The following is a 20,206-nucleotide window of genomic DNA, read 5'->3' as shown; positions in this document are numbered from 1 at the left end:
CTCACTAACTTTGACAATAAATTGACATTGAGTCCAAAACTCTTTATCTTCTAAAACGATCCCAGCTATCTCCTTCCCTATGTTGCTCTTAGAATGACTTGATACAATCCATTTATCACAAGTAAACATTTGTCTGAGTTCTTTCTTAAACAAGAGCAAATGGATACTTAAAAAATTTGTCGCAAATCTTGTAATTGCAGGACGACACAAATCATGACCTTTGATAAAGTCTTTTCTCATCAATGCCAAAACCCAACTATGGTTATAGATTAACTTTGTTATCTTTTTTGCCTTTTTTATAGTATCATCAATAAGGGGAAAATATCTTGGATCAGAAAAATTCTCCAACATTAAGTCTATGCAATGAGCTGCATATAGGGACTAGTAGAAAGAGCCATACTTCTGCTGTAACTTTTTTCCTGCAGCTTTATAACTTGCATCATTGTCCGTTATGAATTGTACAAGATTCTCAGCTCTAATTTCTTGAACAACCTCATCAAAGATATTAAATAATATTTCAGCATCTTTTCTAAGGCCATATGTATCAACAGACTTCAAGAACATTGTACATTTCGGACAATAAACTAGAAAGTTGATTAATGATTGTTGCTTTTGGTTTGTCCAACCATCTGCCATTAGTGAACAACCGCTCTCATTCCAAACCTGTTTAATTTGTTGCAAATAATCTTGAACCTCATCCACAACCATCTTTAATAAATTTCCTCTCAACTCATATAAAGAAGGGCCCTTGAATCCTGGCCCGATGGCAGTCATGGCATCAATAGCTAGTTGATAAAACTTGGATTAAGCCGCATTGAAGGGCAGATTAGCATCATACCACCAGCGTGCTACAGACATCTTTGCTTTTATAATCATCTCATTTGAACACATAGAACTCTTAATTGAAGGTTGGGCCCCATGAGTTGTTCTTAGAGCAAAAAATCTACTCAATCCCCTCACTGATTTTCCAGTTCCAGATTCTTTCTACTTCCCCTTACCTTTTGAAAGATGAGATTGTCCCTCCATACTATTACTATCATCAATATCATCAGATGTTAAATCTATATCGCCTTCAATCTCTGACCTTATTTTTCTTTTCTTCTCTTTGTTTTTTTTCATTTCATCAAGTAACTCCTTCATTTGCCATTTTACATCTTCAGAGACATTTTTACATGCTTCTACATCGCCTGGAATCTCAGCTAGATGATGCTTCAACCGAGTGATCCCGCCACCTCTAATTACTTTATTACAATATAAACATTCAGTATTATTTCTTGCTCCTGGCACTGCACGTGCATGGGCCCATGCTGGATCTTCTAATCTTATAAGAGCAAGTGTTGGAGTTGAAGTCATACCATCGGTTGATTGACAACTAGACATTTTTAACTATTAAAGTATAAAAATTAACACTTATAAGTAAGAAAAATTAAAAAAAGTCAAAAGAAATAAGAAACTTAGAATCAGAATCAGAAAGAACCCACCAAGTAAGACTGCTTCAGTAGAAAATTAGGAGTACAAGAAAGCATACTGACCAGAGCGTTCTTCCATACACCAAACTTGAAATAAAGATGTTGGGTCTATGAAAACTCAATCAAAACCTGTAAATTTAACTAGAATAGTTAACTTTCTCAATTTTCATATGCAAACATGAGTGGCTTTCAATATTAAAACAAAATCAATACACATTCATTGATGGGAGTGTCTCCAACTACGGACTTATTCTCTCAAAATAATTATTTCAAAAACCATATGCTTATAATTCATGTCATATGGCACTATATAATCATTTGGCATATATATATATATATATATATATATATATATATATATATGAACATATATACCTATTTACATGAAATTCTAGGTGCCCAACGTGCACACAGTTTTTGTCAAACAGGTGCATCGACCAACTTGCATCCAAATATTTTTAATTCAATATACATCTCATGATGGAACATATCAAAACTAGAAACTAAAAAAAGTCTAAATTTCTACTTCCGTCAAAGAAAATAAAAGATAAAAAAATATTTATTTTACCAAATATTTTTAAGAAAATAAAAAACTTTATCAAGCTTCAAAGTTGAGGGAAAAAATTATCAAGCTCCAAAGTTGCACAAATTACAGATCCCATAAGGTTTCAAGAACAAACTTGAAAAATAGAATAATTATGGAGGAAAAACTGAAAAAGAGCTTACCTTTGTGCGATATAGTTTTAGACAAGCTGCTTGAATTGGAATTTGGAAATCACTATCGCAGAGCTTGAGAGAAGAAAGGACTCAGAGGAGAGCTTGAGAGTTAAGAGAGTTATGGCTAAAATCAATTTGGGCAAAGAAGAAAATTCAAAGACTCAAAAGTGTTTTGTCAAAACCCTAAGTTATGTCAAAGTCTAAATTCCGAAATAGCCCTTAAGTGCTTAATCAAATTAAGAAACTGCCATCCAAAATTCAAACCAAACGGCAAGTTGGCTGTAGATTTTTGTACAGGCCGAAATATATGTTTCGGCTGGAAAATCAAATACCGGCCGGTACAGGACAGTGCACCGGGTATTTTGGGCGGTACGAAATGCAGATATAAACTATACCAGCCAAGTGGCCGGTACGGAAAATACAGGCCGTACCGACCGGTACAGTACGATGTCAAAAACACTGCTCTCGACACTATCACTAACATGTCTTGACAACACCACAGTAGCCCCACATACATGCCATGACCCCCTGCCATGACATGCCCAGGACAGCCCCACAGGCATGCCATGGCCCCTACCATGACACGCCCAGGATGCAAGTGAGGATAGTGACTAGGCTAGCAGTGCGCATAGCACGCCTAGCACACGCAGCAGCCCAGCGTGCATGCCCAGCTTGCAGCGCAGGAGTAGCTCCTAGGCCCCTTGCCTGGGCCATGCCAGCAGGCAGCCCCAGTGCTCAGACCATGCTAGTAGACAGCCCAACACCTGGGCCATGCTAGCAAGCAGCCCTAGCGACCAGGCCATGCCTGGGCCATGCCAACCACATGCCAGCCATGTCAGCCATGCTCATGGCCCATGCCATGGGCTAGCCTAGGCCACCAAGGGCCAACATATGACACGGGCCATCATGGGGCCCACCTAAGACCTATTTTACAAGGGGACCTTTTAGGATTTTTCCACCTATGTTATTGCTTTAAATAGGACCCTTAAACATTTCTTTTACATCTTTTGACATTTTGGCAAATTTGTTTGTGGATGACTTGTGTGTTCTTGAGAACTCTTTTGGTGCTTTTGCATTTGGGTTACTTGGTTGCAATTCGTGAATCTCAAGGAGAGGAACGTCACCTTGCAATTCGTGAATAGGTGTTGATTCATTTTATCAATTTCTTGTTCATTTTCCATTAAATTTTCATATAATCCATTTACCAATCTTTTGCATATTTTCTATTCTCTATTCAAAAATCCAAAAATACATTGTTGTTCTTATATTTTTTAGTTTGTTCATATCTTTTCTTGTATTTTCTCGCATATCAAACATTCTGTAAGCCTTCATCCTTCAAATCCCATATTTTCCATAATCTCCACTTTCCAAAGTTAGCTTTTGTTCATCCAACTAAGCCCTAGCTCAAATTTCCATTACCTCCATCATTCTATACACATCATTTGCCTTAGTTGGAAACCCTAACCTTCCATAAGGATTTCCTAAACTTTAGAAATTCTAACCCTAGCATCTCTTCATCCAACTAAACCCTAGCCAAAACGCTAGAGTCCCACAAGGTAATTCCTACATTTTAGGAATCCTCATCCCATCCTCTAAATCCAACCCTAAAATCACTTTATCTATTGAATCACTCAATCTCTCAAATCACTCAATCCCTAAAATCACTTATTCCCTAGAATCACTCAAGTCAACCAAAGACGTTCATCCTCTTACCATATCTAAATCCTATCTTCCCCATCTTATCTTAGCCAATCCCTAAATTCAAGGAACAACCCTAGACTAATTCAAACACCACCAAATCCTCCTCCCAAACCCTAGTACATCATCCTACACTCCAACCCTAGCCACCTCATCCCAAATTCGTAATTCCTTTAGCCACCACTCAAAATCCTAGCCTCACTTCACCATACCGACCCTGAGCATCATCCAAGTGGCGCTAACATCAAGGGCAACCTTCAAGTCGTTCCACATTGCATCAACTACACCAAATCATCAGTTAGATAACCCGCACTCATCATCATCATCAATTCTATCACTAAACACCAAACCTTCATCAACCTAGGGATCCTCCATTGCCACTATGTCAAGGCCAAGTAAATTGTGAAGGCACATTCGGTCATCACAAGAACAAGGCGAGCTCGTGGACCCCTAATGTTTATGGACTAGATCGAGATCCGTAACATTAATTGGTGCCTTCATTGAGAGGTTTCATTTAGAGAGCTTTCTTGCTTGGTGTTCTAGAGAAGTGCTCACTTCTCTTCGAGGTAAACAATGCGTTAACTCAATCTTGTGATTGGGTTAGAGAATCCCTCTTGGATTCCACTTTATTATTATTATTGTGTTGTGAACCGATGTTTGGGGGTTAAGGTAAAGGACAGAGTGGTGTTACATGTACGGATCGACCACCCAAGAAGGTGGGGGATCCAAGGTTGGACATTGAGTGTGTGCAAGAGGGGTTGACCACCCTAGAAAGTGGGGGACCCAAGGTTGGACTTTTGAAGCCTTGAGCAAGCATCCAAGAGAGCTAAGTTGCTGCCTAAGATTGTTTTATGCTGAATTTTCAGTTTGCAAGCCAAGTTCCAAGTTGTTTTGTGTCAAGAATTTGAAGCACAATGCATGGGGGCATTCTAGAAGCCGAGGGGCAAAGTGGTTCCAATAGGAAATGTATTGAGGTCTTGGAAGGGCACACCACAAGGCTCACCAATGTCCTTGACGAGGTCACCACTATTATGGCCGAGTGAAGGATAGCCTTGAATGTCACTTACCGAGATAATAAGGAGAATAGAAGATCGATGGAAGCCATAAGAAGAAAGACAAATGCATGCCTTAAGAGGCTTGAGAGAAGGATTGTTGAGGGAAATGGCCATGGGCCACATCCCTATCCGAATGGGCAAAGGCATGATGTCTTTGTTGATGGGGTCGAGACAAGTGTTACGGGATCCATGCATGAATCACCAAAAATCGAGTTTAGAAGAGGAGAAATAGTAAAAATGAACATGTGGTGGTGGAGAGGTGGATACGTAATAATGAGAACCACACTAGAAGCCATAGTTTGAGGGGAGGGCCTCAAGATGTGGGGCTTGAGCATCAGCAACATGATGAAGAACATGGGGCCGAATTTGAGTATGAGCATGAGAGGCCTTATGGCCATGGTGACTATTTTGATAGAAGGCACCATGTTCATGAAAGGGATAGAGGCCATCGAGGAAGGAGATATGAGGATGACCATTATGACGAAAGAAGAGGAAACCGAACTTATGACCGGAGACCTCAAAGGCCAAAGGTGAACTTTCTCAAGTTTAATGGTGGTGATCCATATGAATGGGTAGACAAGGTTGATCATTACTTTCATGCGTATGAGCTGCCTAGACAAGAGAGGGTGTCGACGACATGTTTTTATTTGGAGGGAGAAGCAAGTAAGTGGTGGAGGTGGATCCAAGACCAATATGAGAAAGAGAGAAGACGATTGGGGTGGATGACCTTTGAAAAAGAGTTCCTTATGCAATTTGGCTCATCCTCTATTATTAATCACCATGGCTGACTTGCTAAGATGAGGCAAGAAGGAAAGGTGCACAATTACATTGAGGATTTTCGACAACTTCAAACTATGGTGAGAGGTTGGTCCGAGTAGGCAATTGTGGGCACCTTTATTGATGACTTGAAGCCTTGGTTAGCCAAGGAGATCAAGTTGAAATAACCTACAAGGTTTCAAGAGGTCATGATGATGGCATAGATTCTAGAAGAAAACACTAATATGGCGAAACGTCAATCTAAGGAGATAAGGAGCAAGCTTACTACACCTTTGCAAACCAATGTTCCTTGGAAAGGTAAGGAGGAAATGAGGAATGTTTTTTAGTCCAGGCCGCTTGAAGTGAAAAAGCTCACAAGAGAAGAAGTCCAAGAAAGAATGAAGAAGAGCCTTTGTTTCAATTGTGGTGAGAAATGGGGCATAGGGCAAAAATGTAGATCGGGACAAATGTACATGTTGATTGATGAGAGAAATAAAGAAGAGGATGATGGTTGCTTTGTTGAATCATCTAGCCAGGAGTTTGATTAAGAAGAGGCCAAATCTAATGAAAAAGAAGAAGAGGCCAAGTTGTTCCTTAATGCCATGACCGTGATCCAAAAGCATGCCTCCATGAGAGTGATGACATGGACAGGGAGGTTTGAAGTCACATTGTTGGTGGATAGTGGCTCCACACATAACTTTATCAACTCCAATATTGTCACCAATGTTGGGTTGAAATCTATTGCTATAGAGCTATTTGAGGTGAAGGTAGTGAATGGGGAAGAGTTAAAATGTGAAGGGCTAGTAAAGTAAGCGAAAATGAACGTACAAGGGGTGAGAATAGTGGCAGACCTACATGTGCTTCCTTTAGTAGAGCTTGATGTGGTTTTGGGCAATCTATGGCTCAAGGGCCTTGGAAGGGTAGTGCTTGACTAAAACAAGTTGACCATGGAGTTCAAGTTCGGGTCCAAGAAGAACATTTGGGCAACTTTGGCATCCAAGGAAGCCAAGTCGTGTGAGGCCTCAATATTAGAGAAGTTGGGCAAATGTGGGTTACATTGTTTTGCCATAAAGATGGCTAAGGAAGAGTATGAGGAGATGGCATGGAGATTTTCAAATTTGATCCTTGAGGGCATGGATGTGCTTGAAGGGAGGGGAAATGTCAAAACCCCAAGTTTTGTGGCCCACAGCCAAGCTGCCAACCATGCCATAACAAGCCTTGATGGGCCCATGGCTGATGCCCTGAGACTGCCACTGACAAGGCTGGACAGCCCCACGGCCCATGCCTCGACATTGCTGCTGACGTGCCCCGACAGTGCACAGACAAGGCTTTCACACTGTTGCTGACAAGCCTTGACAGCCCCTCGACACTGTCGTTGACATGCCTTGACAGCACCACAGCAGCCCCACAGGCATGCCATGACATGCCCATGACAGTCCCGCAGGCATACCATGGCCCTTGCCATGGCACACCCAGGACGCCCAGTGAGAGTAGTGACCAGGCTAGCAATGCGTGCAGCAGCCCAGCACGCATGCCCAGCGCATGCAGCTACCTAGCATGCATGCCTAGCGCGCAATCTAGGAGCAGCACCCATGCCCCTTTCCTTGGCCATGCCAACTGGCAGCCCTAGTGCCCAGGCCATGCCAACAAGTAGCCCCAATGCCCAGGCTATGCCAATAGGCAGCCCCAGTGCCTAGGCCATGCCAGCCACAAGCTAGTAGCCATACCAGCCATGCCCATGGGCCAGCCTAGGCCACCAATGGCCAACATATGACATGGGTCATCATGGGGCCCACTGAAAACCTATTTTACAATGGGACCTTTTACGGTTTTTCCACATATGTTATTACTTTAAATAGGACCCTTAGACGTTTCTTTTACATCTTTTGACATTTTGACAAATTCCATTGTGGATGGCTTGTGTGTTCTTGAGAACACTTTCGGTGCCTTTACACTTGGCCTACTTGGGTGCAATTTGTGAATCCCAAGGAGATGAACATCACCTTGCAATTCGTGAATAGGTGTTGATTCATTTTATCAATTTCTTGTTTATTTTTCATTCAATCTTCATATCATCCATTTACCTATCTTTTGCATATTTTCCATTTTCTATTCAAAAATCCAAAAATACATTGTTGTTCTTATATTTCCTAGTTTGTTCATATCTTTTCTTGCATTTTCTCACATATTAAACATATCCTAAGCCTCCATCTTTCAAATCCCATATTTTCCATAATCTCCACTTTCCAAAGTTAGCTTTACTTCATCCAACTAAGCCCTAGCTGAATTCTCATTGCCTCCATCATTTCATACACATCTTTTGCCTTAGTTGGAAACCCTAGTCTTCCATAAGGATTTCCTAAACTTTAGGAATCCTAACCCTAGCATCCCTTCATCCAACTAAACCCTAGCCAAAACCCTAGAGTCCCACATGGTAATTCATACATTTTAGGAATCTTGATCCTATCCTCTAAATCCAATCCCTAAAATCACTCAATCCCTTAAATCACTCAATCCTTCAAATTACTTAATCCCTAAAATCACTAATTCCTTAGAATCACTCAAGTCAACCAAAGACCTTCATCGTCTTACCATATCCAAATCCTATTTTCTCCATCTTACCCTAGCCAATCCCTAAATTCAAGGAACAACTCTAAACTCGTTCAAACACTACCAAATCCTCCCCCCAAACCCTAGCACATCATTCTACACTCCAACCCTAGCCACCTCATCCCAAATTTGTAATTCCCTTAGCCGCCACCAAAAACCCTAGCCTCACTTCACTATACCAACACTAAGCATCATTCAAATGGCGCCAACATCAAGGGAAACCTTCAAGCCGTTCCACTTTGCATCAAACACATAAAATCATCAACCTAGGGACCCTCCATTGCCACATAAGTTCAAGGCCAAGCAAGTTGGCAAGGCACATTTGGTCATCACAAGAACATGGCGAGCTTGTGGACCCCTAATGTTTAAGGACTAGATCGAGGTCACTAACAAAACGGCAGTTAATAACTGTGAGTATGCATTGTTATGATTTACTACATTGTTACCCTAATTTGAGATTTTTCCACTTAATAATACACCATTGTGATTTACTGGCAGTATTGCTAAAAAGGTTGATGTCTTTCTTTAAAAAACTGCTTACTTTTTGTTTATAAGAGGAGTATGTGGGGGTGTGTGAGTGAAACACGACCCAAGTTGAGATGAGACATTATCTTAATAGAGTTTCTTTGGTTACTTGGGAGCATCTAAGGACTGGTGACGTCACTTGGATTGTCGTCGTGGGACAATGGTCTCAAACAAGATGATAACGCTCTCGGATTGAAGCAGCGGCCTCTCGATCGGCGGTGGCTACAAGATGCCGTGGTTAAAGACAGGGCATGAAACCAAACGTTGCTCGTTATGAAGTCATACACGGAATCATCACCTGCAGTATGGGAAAGAGAGCTAAGGTGTGTGTATGAAGATTCTAAGGAGAGATCGTGGTGCACACATTTAAAATTGAAAAAGGGTTGATAAGATGGTTTTCGTACATTATTAATTTTCTCTTGAGTTATAACATACCGAGGTTCACTGTGGTAGTCTCACTACAATTTCATTCATCAAAATCGTGGGTTTTTTAGTAGATGTAAGAATCGAGGTGGATTACTAGCAAGAGGAACCAGTGCATCCCGATGTTTAATATAGAGGTCTATCTCCATCTTGAGTTAGTGTTGTTCTGTAGTACTATGTTGATTATTTTAAGTTGGGCAATGAACAAATTATGGTCTGTCATATCCTTACTATGGTGGTGATGCGACTTCTCTTCTACTTTTTTTTTTTTAGTCACGACCTGTATCCTAAACTTTTCTGTTGTAATCTATCTCATACACGCATAATATTTAACAGAATGAAAAACATATAACCCGTATTGTGTGCATCCTAATGTCGTAGCCTCTATCAAATCCCAAACGGAAGTTGGGACACAAAAATCATAAAAAATATATGAATAAAAAGATATATATCAAAATTGTGTATATATATATATATATATAACAATTTATACAAATCTCAATGTTCCGTGTAAACTTTGAAGAAAAATAGAATTTATTAAAAAATCAATTTTTTATAATTAATTTTAAACCGAGACTTGTATGTCTTGCACGCAAGTTAACATTACTCGTATATAAAAGCAGATGATCAACGGCAAATCCAAAGCATAACGTTGGTGCATAGGCAGTGACAATTATTGATGTTATCGAATTGACCTTGTTAGCAACGACCCTCGGTAGTCGGTGTGTTTCGCGGCAGCCACGACCGTACATCACAGACAACCTCAGGACGGTCCTGTATCCTCTACATAATCTCTCTAAAACAAAAAGGACTACGTCGAGGGTCCACGTGGGGCCTCACCCCTCTTTCCGAGTCAAACATACATACCAACCGTAGGTCCGTTATCTCCCTGTTTTTCATAGAAAGCCAAGAAGGAGCGGGTGAAATTGATACGCTATATACTGTAAAGCTCTCTCCTGCTTTTAGCAATTATGATTTCCCCCGCCAGCTTTCCCACTTGATCTCTCCAAACCGCATCTTAACTTCCACCCATTTCTGCTTTTCCTTTGCTCTTTTGCTTCCTTCAGCGACATTCGAATCATTAGATCAATAGGTAAATGAATTCAGACAGTGCTGCCATGGTAGACTTTTGATCCTACTCTGCACTCGCTACTCTCGCTCGCTAGCTTCGACCCGGATGAGTGATGACCGTCCTCAAGCAGCAGAACCACAGCGGGAGGATTTCCGGACTCTTGAGATTCATTCATGGCGTCGCTTGGATAGTCGAGCTGCTTGTTCTGATGCAATTGTCACCGCTCGCCGCCTCACAGAACTTACCGCCACCGCAAGGTACCGTATCTGGGCCGCAGGACCCACTCGCCGGTCTTAAGTTCGACAAGCGCATGGCACTCATCATGGTGATCCTCGTCGCGGTCTTCTTTGTCCTCGGCTTTCTCTCCGTCTACGTGCGCCAGTGCACAGACTACCGCATCCGCGGCCGCCTCGACCACTCCATCCCCGTCGGTGGAAACGACCGGCGCTCTCGCATGGCGCGTGGCGTCGACTCGAGCACTATCAACACCTTCCCGACCTTTGTGTACTCCACAGTCAAGGGGCTCAAGATCGGTAAGGGCTCGCTGGAGTGTGCCGTGTGCTTGAACGAGTTCGAAGACGACGAGACGCTGCGTTTGCTCCCCAAGTGCAGCCACGTCTTTCACACCGATTGCATCGACGCTTGGCTGGCTTCTCAGTCTACGTGCCCCGTTTGTCGGGCCAATCTGATCCTAAAACCCGGCGAAATCCCATCTGTTATGCATATTCCCGATCTCGACAACGATCCGGTCGAACCCGATCGGCTACCCGATACCGACGAGACTCAATCTCGGGTCGCTGATAATCACATCATAGAGTCAGATGCTCCGAACGTGAATTTAGTAAATCATGCTCAGGGGACCAATCAGAACCGTCTACCCCGTTCTCGGTCATCGGGGTTCCGAATTACCGGGATATTCCCGCGGTCACACTCGACGGGTCACTCGCTAGTTCAACCGGGCGAGAACTGCGAGAGGTTCACGCTGAGGTTACCGGAGGACGTAAGGAGTCGGCTGATAAACTCGACCTTGAACCGGACGAGCAGCAGCACGGCATTTCCTCGGGTGAGGAGTTCGAGGAGGGGTTACCGGAGTGCCAGTGTGGGGACTGGGGGTGGAAGGAACTATATGTTTCAAGAACGGGTAAACCGATCGGGCCGGTGGCGATTTTCGCTGACTAGAAGTTTTCTTTCCCGGACCGGTTCAGCACGTTCTCAAAAGGGGGCAATGGACGACGTCGGAGAAGGTTCGTCGGAACGTCTCCGTCCTGACAGTCAAGTTTAGGAGGTTGATAGCTTGATGGATTGAGTTTTCTGGCGTTTGACCAATTCAGATTACGTGTACATTGTGTTTTCCTCTTCATTTCTTCTTCATTTCCGTCCCTTTCATTATATGCTTAATTCACATAGATATTGAAACCCACTTTTACGACCCACTGAATATCGTAATGTGAGTGTAAAATACATATATTTCACTATTAAATTTTGCTTGGGACCCAATTCCCAATTATTTTACTCCTAAGAATTAAACTTAAAAAAGAATCTACAATGTCGTCAAGCCTAATGGGAAGTTTTGTCTCGTCTCAATGCTCTTTTGGTTATATTATATACATATTATTTAATGTCAGATCATAAGATGATAATAAGATAATAAAAATATATATAAATAATATATTTTTTCTATTTACAAAACCTGATGTATTTCATTAACTGATCGAGACTAGAGCTAACTAGCAGGCTTTGACAATTCAGTCCGCCAGCTTCAAGTGTGGGTTGAGTCATGAGTGCTTAAAGCAAAAATTGAAATGCGGATGGGTCGGGTGAGGTGCCCACCCGATCGGGTTTTCACTCGCACGCCCGTATTGTATTTTAAAAAATACAACATATGTAAAAGTCAAAGAAAAATGATATTTACAAGTATATATAGAATGCACAAGCGCCGCATATTCTTTTTGAAAAAAATGAGTAAATATGAGATCTAAATAAAAAAATTAATTTTTTAATAATAGACCCCACTAAGAATGCATGACGCTTGCACAACCCATAACTATATATAGTATTACTCAGTCAAAACCCTAATTTCCTTTTTCTCTCTTCTCACTTTCTCCTCCATCCACCCACCTCTCCTCTCTCTATTCTCTTCTATTCGTTTCCATTCGGCGATTGTCGCGATTCTCCATTTCTCCTCTTCTTCTTCTCCTCTTTTTTTTTTTCCTCCTCCTCGCAATCTTCTTCTTCTCCATTTGTACACAAGTCTTTGTAGATCATGTGTTATATGCACATATTGTGTAGATGTGCGATTTATGTAATACTCTGTGTAGATTCATGCATAAATATGAGATCTTGTGCAATTGACAACTTTTTTGATAATATTTTTGGTGGATGGGGTGCCAAACAACAATGGGCTAATTTCCTTGCTCGTTTAATTGAACGAGACGACCCGCCTGCATTAAACGGAGATCGGGGGAAGGGGGGGCTACCCACCCGCATAGAACGGGTAATAGCCCTAATTGGGACACAGACAACTACACAAAATCATAAACGAATAGAGCCATTAAGAAATAATGTTCATTCATATATGAACAATGTTTTTTAAAGTCTCCGTCGTACGTGATTCCATGTATTTGCCGACTCTTTTGAATACTTATTGGATAAAATTATCAATTTTCATCCACTTGAGTATTTTAAACAAGTACCGGTTTAACATATTGCACACGAGATCATCTATTCGAAGAAAGAAATTGTCAACGAGGGCTAGAAACAAGCCCAGAATGAGCCCAAGCCCAACAGCCTACTTCTGATGAGCAAATTTTGGAAGTTGGTCTGGTCTCGAGCTAGAATTGTTTTCTATACTGTCATACATGATGCGCTTAGAAATGCAAAGAAATTATAAGTTTCTAACCCACCGGTGTATGGATTTCCCTTTGTTACTCGTCATTTGCAGTTGAAATGTCCTGCAACAACTGAATCATTGTGCCCAATTCAAGTGTATTAGAGTTTATATATGTAAAAGATGTAAATAATAATGCTCTAGGTAGCATAACCTTTTGAAACAAGTAGTAGTTTCATATGGTATCTCTTCAAAGGTTCTGAATTCGAACTCTTGACACTATATTTCATTTAACTAATTAAATATTCAATGTAATAGATCCATTTATTGAGATGGAGTCTGACCCACACGTCTGACACAACTTAAAACCTTGGGAGAATTAGTGATTTCAATTTTCACAATATATATGTATAAGGAAAAATGCTAAATATACTTAAGAAAAACTAAAAAAAAAAAAAATTAATTCTCCACATGCCAGTTATTGATATGCTAAAAATCATGATATTTGAAATTTGAATTTCACAAAAAAACTAACAAAATGAGTGTTATAAGTAAAATAGTAAGTAAAATTATAAGTATATGTAACACTATTCTATGTATAATATATACGTACATATAATTAATATTTATAAACATTAAACTAATGTATAATTCACATTATATATCTATTGGATAAGCTTCTACATCATAATATATTAATATGTACATATAATTTTATAGAATTTATTATCGTAGATATATATAGATATATTAGATTGCTTGATGAAATTGTATTATTGAGTTGTTTTTCTAAGGAGTGCTACAACCACAAAGAGATTATATTAAAGCAATCTCACAAATGGGCCTAATTTCACGTGATCGATCTGTCCATTTGCTTTACCGTAAAAATAATTTTACAATCTGACAAACAATATCAAACCACATTAGTTTATGAAATGACTTTTTTGCAATCACTTTATAGCTAGAGTACTTCTCATCATAATATAATATTATTTTCTACAGAAAATAGAAACCGATAATAGCTTGTGGTATCACATTTTCTTAATTACATGGAGATAAGAGTCAAGCTAGCTAGTTCGAGGCTCGCATTTCATAATACAGTATAATAATTAATTATGCCTTCGTTTGTTTCCAAAGATTAGATAAGATGAGTTGAGATTAAAATTTAAAAATTGAATAAAATATTATTAGAATATATTTTATAATATTTTTGTTTTGAAATTTAAAAAAAATTAAATTATTTATTTTATTTTGTATGTAAATTTGCAAAAGTTATAATGATGAGATAAAATGTTTTCAAAATTTCGAATTTTAATCTTGAAAACAAACCAGACATAATTCCCAAAAAGGTTTATGATATAAATTAAAAAAATAAAAAATAAAATTATATTTTAAGCATTACACTGCAAGAAATTTTTAGGGACGAAATTTCTTCCGGATGAAATAAATTTCGTCCCTAAAAGTCATTTTTGGAGACGTCTCAAAAAATGCCTGAGCTACTAAATTCGTTCGAACGGAAAAATATCAATTTGAACAAGATATTTTGTAACGAACAAGATCGTCTCAAAAAAGGAAAACCGTTCAAACGGAACAAAATATATTCGAATATGGATTTAATGTTGGTTCGAACAGTATATAATCTGTTCGAATAATAATATTGGCGGGAATTAATTTATTTTTCCCGGGGTAAGTTAGTAACCGTTCGAACTTAAATTTCTTTGTTCAAACGGATAGAGATTCAATTAATTTTTTTATTAGTATGGATTTGTGCATATATTTTTCCATTAAAGTAATAAATATTTTTTCCATTAATTTGTTATCATTTTCAAAATGTAAAAATGTGTATATATTATATATTATGATTTGCGGTGAGTTAAAATATTTATAAATTTATAAATTACTTTTATGTAATTAACTTCAAAACTTTATAATGATTTCTTTTATGTTAAATTTATATAAATATAACTTTAAAGATAGTATCATTTTTTATATTATCATGAACGGCAAGTAAAATTATAAAAAATAAACAAAGTAGTAAACAGAAGAAATAAAAACCATATATTAATTACATCTCAAATATATTATGTTCAATACTACATAAAAAGTAAAATAATAACTAAAACGACCATAATTATTGATTTCTTAGTATATCAACATCCTCTTGTAACATTTTAATAGATCATTTCAGATCTCTAAACTTCTCCATGATGGCTCAACGAACTCTACAAACAGAGCTCGTACCTGATCCAAAGTAGCCCCAGGAGGCTATCTCTCAACAGCGGCATCACTACTAGAAGCTGGATTTGTGGGAGGATCACTAGGCTATTCTGGTGCAGTCTTCCGCAAGTGCCCCTTGCTCTTGTTGAATGTGATATTGTTAAGGAGCCCCATATGTGGCGACCTCCGATCAGTGGCCGACACTATAACCCCCGATCGAAGTAGGAGATTAGATATCAGCAATGCGAATGGTAGACTACCTCCCCTGAAAAAGCGTGACTCCGATCGAATGCGGAGGAATAAATACAATGCCAGATCAATGAGATCTCCCCGTGCTATCCGCAGCAAAAATCTGGCTCGATCGATCTCGAAATCAGTCTTGTGTTTTTTCGGATCGATGTTATAGCCAACAATCAAATTAAGCATTCTAAAAAATCATATACAATTGGTCTGTCGGATCACCTTGGTCCCATCATATGGAGGAGCGATGGATCTCGTACTAGCTGACGCACCTGATCGTCTGTGAAACAATCATCAGGTAGATCCTCCTCACTACCATCCGAAGTAGCATCTGAATCTACATTCGACGCTAACATAGAGAATGCGGCCGGTGTGTCGTAATCAGATGGTGCAGTCGCTGGTCCCCGTGTAGCCACTGCAGGATATGCATCGGCTATACGGGGAATGTCAAGGAACTCAGCAATAATGCGGGGAGAGAAATTAATACTAAATCCCCAGATTGATATGGTGTAGAACAGAGCATCAGCGCTAAGTTTTCCTATAGCACGGTAGAACTCACCGACCATCTCTAGATATGCAGTCCCCCGCTGCTCACAGATCGGTATCCATCCCCGCTCAGTGAAGATGGACTGTATGCTTCGTCCCTCCGATGAAAGATCGGAGAAGTCAGACAAAATGACTAGACACTCGACAAGTGTAGGCCTCGTCTCCGGAGCATGAGCTGCTGATCCACTACTTTGGCTGGGCTGATCTCTCGCACGTTTTCTTCCGCTGGATGCCTTTGATATACTGTTTAACCATAATGAAAGTAAGAATATAATTAACCAAAATATTTAAATTATATTATTGAAGAATTATAGTATATTGAACTAAATTGAAATAATTCGTTCGAATAGAACATAGTCTGTTTGAACTAGAAAATCTATTCGAATGGATTGTTCTGTTCATTCGAACGAACTTATTTTGTTCGAACAAAAATAATGTTGTTTGGCAACTAGGAGTTCGAACGGACTAGAGTTTGTTCGAACGGAAGAAGCCAAACAGCCATGGCTGAGTCGACTCAGCCCCGAACTGAAAAACTTTCTATCTAGATGTTATCCTTTGTTTTAATTAGTAGAAATGATTAAGGAGTGAAGTCCAATCATTTCTACCAATTATTTTGATGTTATTTTTACGGAATACACCAAAATGGGTGGATTTCGGATTCGAAATCCATACCCCCCAAACACATCCCATTCATGCAAAAAATTAAACAACAGAGGTGGAGAGTTGACCCATACCTCTTAGAAGTTCAAATTAGGGTTCATACGGCGGTTGAGTGGCAGTTTTCGCGGTGGAGTTAAGGGACAAACTTGGAGGCTCTCGGTGGTTGTTGGTTTGAATGAGAGAGTTTGTTTCATTGTATTCGAACTGGGTCTATAATGCCCATGGCATTTCGTTCGAACGGTTATTATATTAATATATTTATAATTATATTACTAATAATAATATATAATAATAATAATCTTACAAAGTATAAAAGTATAAAAATGAAACTAATAAAAGTATTATAATACTTTTAATTAATATATTTAGTATATTATTTTTAAATATATTGTTTCTATTATACTAAGTACATATTAAGAGCATTAACATTGGATTAATCATTTTCATCTTCAAAATTTGGTGAAAAATACATATTTTCCATAAACTCAAAACTTCCCTATCCATAACCCCACATTGAATTAACTATTGGATTTATCAAAATAATAATATAATATGGTTTTTTTAATAATAATATTTTTAATTTATTTTTCATGTTTTACAATTATACTAACTATATGTTAATTAATAATTTAATTTGATACTTAAATTATTATTTCTCAACTTAAATACATTGTGGCTCAAAATTAGGAAACAATAATTTAAGTAAATAAAATAATAGTTATAGAGTGTAAATATTGACTCTTCAAATTTGAAGATGAATTGGAATGCACAATTCGTTAAAGTTTCAGATTTTAATTTTTGGTGAATCCAATGCAGTGATTTTAAACATGAATTCATTAAATTTTGAAGATTGAACTCATTTGATGAGTCAAATGCCAATGCTCTAAGTACTTAGTATAATTACAATGGCTGAATTATATAGGTACTATATATAAGTTATGATAACTATACTCCTATAGTTTATATAATATTATAACACTAACTATAGTTGCTAGTTATATAACTACAGTGTAAGTGTAAGTATTATATATAGTTACTATATAGCTATAGCTATTATAAGTTATGATAACTATACAAGTTAATATAATTAATATAAATATAGATATAGTGGATATTAGCTATATAGCTACTACAATGTAAGTATTATATAGTTACTATATATATATAGTAGCTATTAATTATATAGCTACTACAGTGTAAATATTATAAGTTATAATAACTATACAAGTTAAAATAATTAATATAGATAGTAGTTATTAGTTATATAGCTACTACAATGTAAGTATTATAAGTTTTGATAACTATACAAATTATCATAAGTATTATAGTTAAAATAGTTACTATAGCTACTTCAGTGCAAGTATTATAAGTTATGATAACTATACAAGTTATCATAACTATAGTAACTAGTTACTAGTTACTATTATAAGTTACTATAACTATAGTTATTATAGATTACATCACAAGATAGTAAGTTATATAATATATAGTGCAAAATTAGAAGGCCAAAAGTGTATATATATATTAATAAATACTATATATTAATAGTTAGTATATAGTATAAGTATTATATTAACTATTAGACTTGTAGCACATTATATATTATCAATTATAATATAAAATAGTTGGTAAAATATATAGTTATTATATAGTATATAATATTGAAATATTTTGTGATTGGTTCGAACCCAAAAACATCCCGTTCGAATGGTGTTATCTCGTGGAATGTGTTTGGAGGTAAACTTCGCACCAAATACTCTGAATGTTAGTTTATTCGAACATCAATATTCGTCATTCGAACGCTCTGGTCGAACAGTGTTGCGAAAATACCCTTTGAAGTGGTCTACATTTGAAGAATATGCCAAGGAATATTCTGATTTGTTAGTTCGAACAACAAAATGACACGTACGAACTTGAAATAAATAGCGACAGAATTGGCGCCTATTCGAAATTTTCGTGTTCGAATGGGTAAATTTCCAGTTTGAACGGGACTTCACAGATTCATAGACCTAAACCTCCCATTCATTTTCACAGTTGATGAATGTTTAATAGGAGGCAGAGCACGGCTTTGTGATTTTGTGTGTGTGAGAGTGTTGTGGAGAGAGAGATACTCACAGACTTAGTGAGAGAATAGATTCTTGGGAGAGAGAAGAGATGTTCGAACAAAATGTATGTTTTTTTTCTATATTTTTTTGTATTTAGAGTTTCATTAATGTTAGTTTATTGCACATGATTTAGGTTTTCTCATAATATGTTTTCTGCTTATGTAGGTATTGTGGATTGATACTTTTGTTTGGATTGCTAAAATTTAATGTAATATTTATAATTTTTAGATTTTTGATAATTTATAGTTTTTAATTAATTATGTTAAGATGCATGCTCATGTATTTTGTGTTTGTGCAATTCCATTTAAAATGGGCATTCTGGCAATATATATCTTATAAGATTGTGATCGTGAAAATTGTATTTTGTAACAAATGTTTTCTCTGTTTCGTGTCTGGAATTTGGGTTTGTCCCATTCCAAGGCTATAACGTTAGTTCAAACGGGATCCTGTGGGAGTAGAATATTGTTAGAACAGAATCCAAATATAACAAAAATTATAAATGAATAAAATATAAAAATATAGATTAATATAATATAATTACAACATAGTTTATATAAAATTAAATTAGAAACTTAAAATATAGATATAACATTGCAATTGTTAATAGTTAAATTAATGTATAAAGCTTATAAAAAATGTAATTAAAAAATAATATAGTATAATTACAAAATATTATACACTAAAATTAAATTAGAAACTTAAAATATAGATATAACATTGCAATTGTTAATAGTTAAATTAATGTATAAAGCTTATAAAAAATGTAATTAAAAAATAATATAGTATAATTAAAAAATATCATGCACTAAAATTAAATTAGAAATTTAAAATATAGGTATAACATAGCAATTGTTAATAGTTAAATTAATGTATAAAACTTATAAAAAATTTAATTAAAAAATAATATAGTTTAATTACAACATATTATGCACTAAAATTAAATTAGAATGTAGCAATTTGTGATTAATTAGGAATGTAATGTTGCAATGTATTTGTGATTTGTAATGTGATTTCATTGTATAATTGTATTATGAGTTAGATAGTTTTGAATTTTAGGGTTATTTTTATATGTACTTAAACTTTAGACCCGCTCGAGAGTTGTGGCCAAATTTTCTCTTAAAAAATGTTTGGGTACAACTTTTGAATTGTCCAAAGTGGACAGTTTGGGATTCTATTATCTATATGGTAGATATATTCAGTTTAAACTCTTGTGTTAGTCAATTAAAATTCTAGTTCAGCGATTCCTTACATTCTTCGGGTATGTGGTCTGTAAGTTTCTCGACCCA

The 20,206-nt window shown here is 37.2% G+C and overlaps 2 protein-coding genes and 1 long non-coding RNA gene across 3 annotated transcripts; 1 reads left to right on the top strand and 2 right to left on the bottom strand.

The window, feature by feature from the left end:
- Window positions 1-381: 381 nt before the first annotated feature.
- On the bottom strand, window positions 382-1,353 carry LOC121242146. The gene is made up of 2 exons (XM_041140047.1): window positions 999-1,353; window positions 382-785 (listed from the first exon to the last, which is right to left on the bottom strand). The coding sequence occupies exons 1-2, from the start codon at window positions 1,351-1,353 to the stop codon at window positions 382-384; spliced, it is 759 nt and encodes a 252-aa protein (XP_040995981.1).
- Window positions 1,354-1,422: 69 nt separating this feature from the next.
- LOC121243078 lies at window positions 1,423-2,151 on the bottom strand. The gene is made up of 2 exons (XR_005936057.1): window positions 1,996-2,151; window positions 1,423-1,623 (listed from the first exon to the last, which is right to left on the bottom strand). It is a non-coding gene; the product is annotated as an uncharacterized LOC121243078 (long non-coding RNA).
- Window positions 2,152-9,967: 7,816 nt separating this feature from the next.
- On the top strand, window positions 9,968-11,805 carry LOC121243522 (RING-H2 finger protein ATL11-like). Its single transcript, XM_041141650.1, has one exon. It carries the CDS (start codon window positions 10,438-10,440, stop codon window positions 11,605-11,607), a length of 1,170 nt encoding a protein of 389 aa, XP_040997584.1. The 5' UTR covers window positions 9,968-10,437; the 3' UTR covers window positions 11,608-11,805.
- Window positions 11,806-20,206: the final 8,401 nt, after the last annotated feature.

The sequence above is a fragment of the Juglans microcarpa x Juglans regia genome, chromosome 8D (genome assembly GCF_004785595.1).
Source record: "Juglans microcarpa x Juglans regia isolate MS1-56 chromosome 8D, Jm3101_v1.0, whole genome shotgun sequence".
NCBI classification, from domain to species: domain Eukaryota; kingdom Viridiplantae; phylum Streptophyta; class Magnoliopsida; order Fagales; family Juglandaceae; genus Juglans; species Juglans microcarpa x Juglans regia.
Note: the sequence above shows the minus strand (reverse complement) of the source record. Positions and strands in the feature narration are given on the sequence as shown.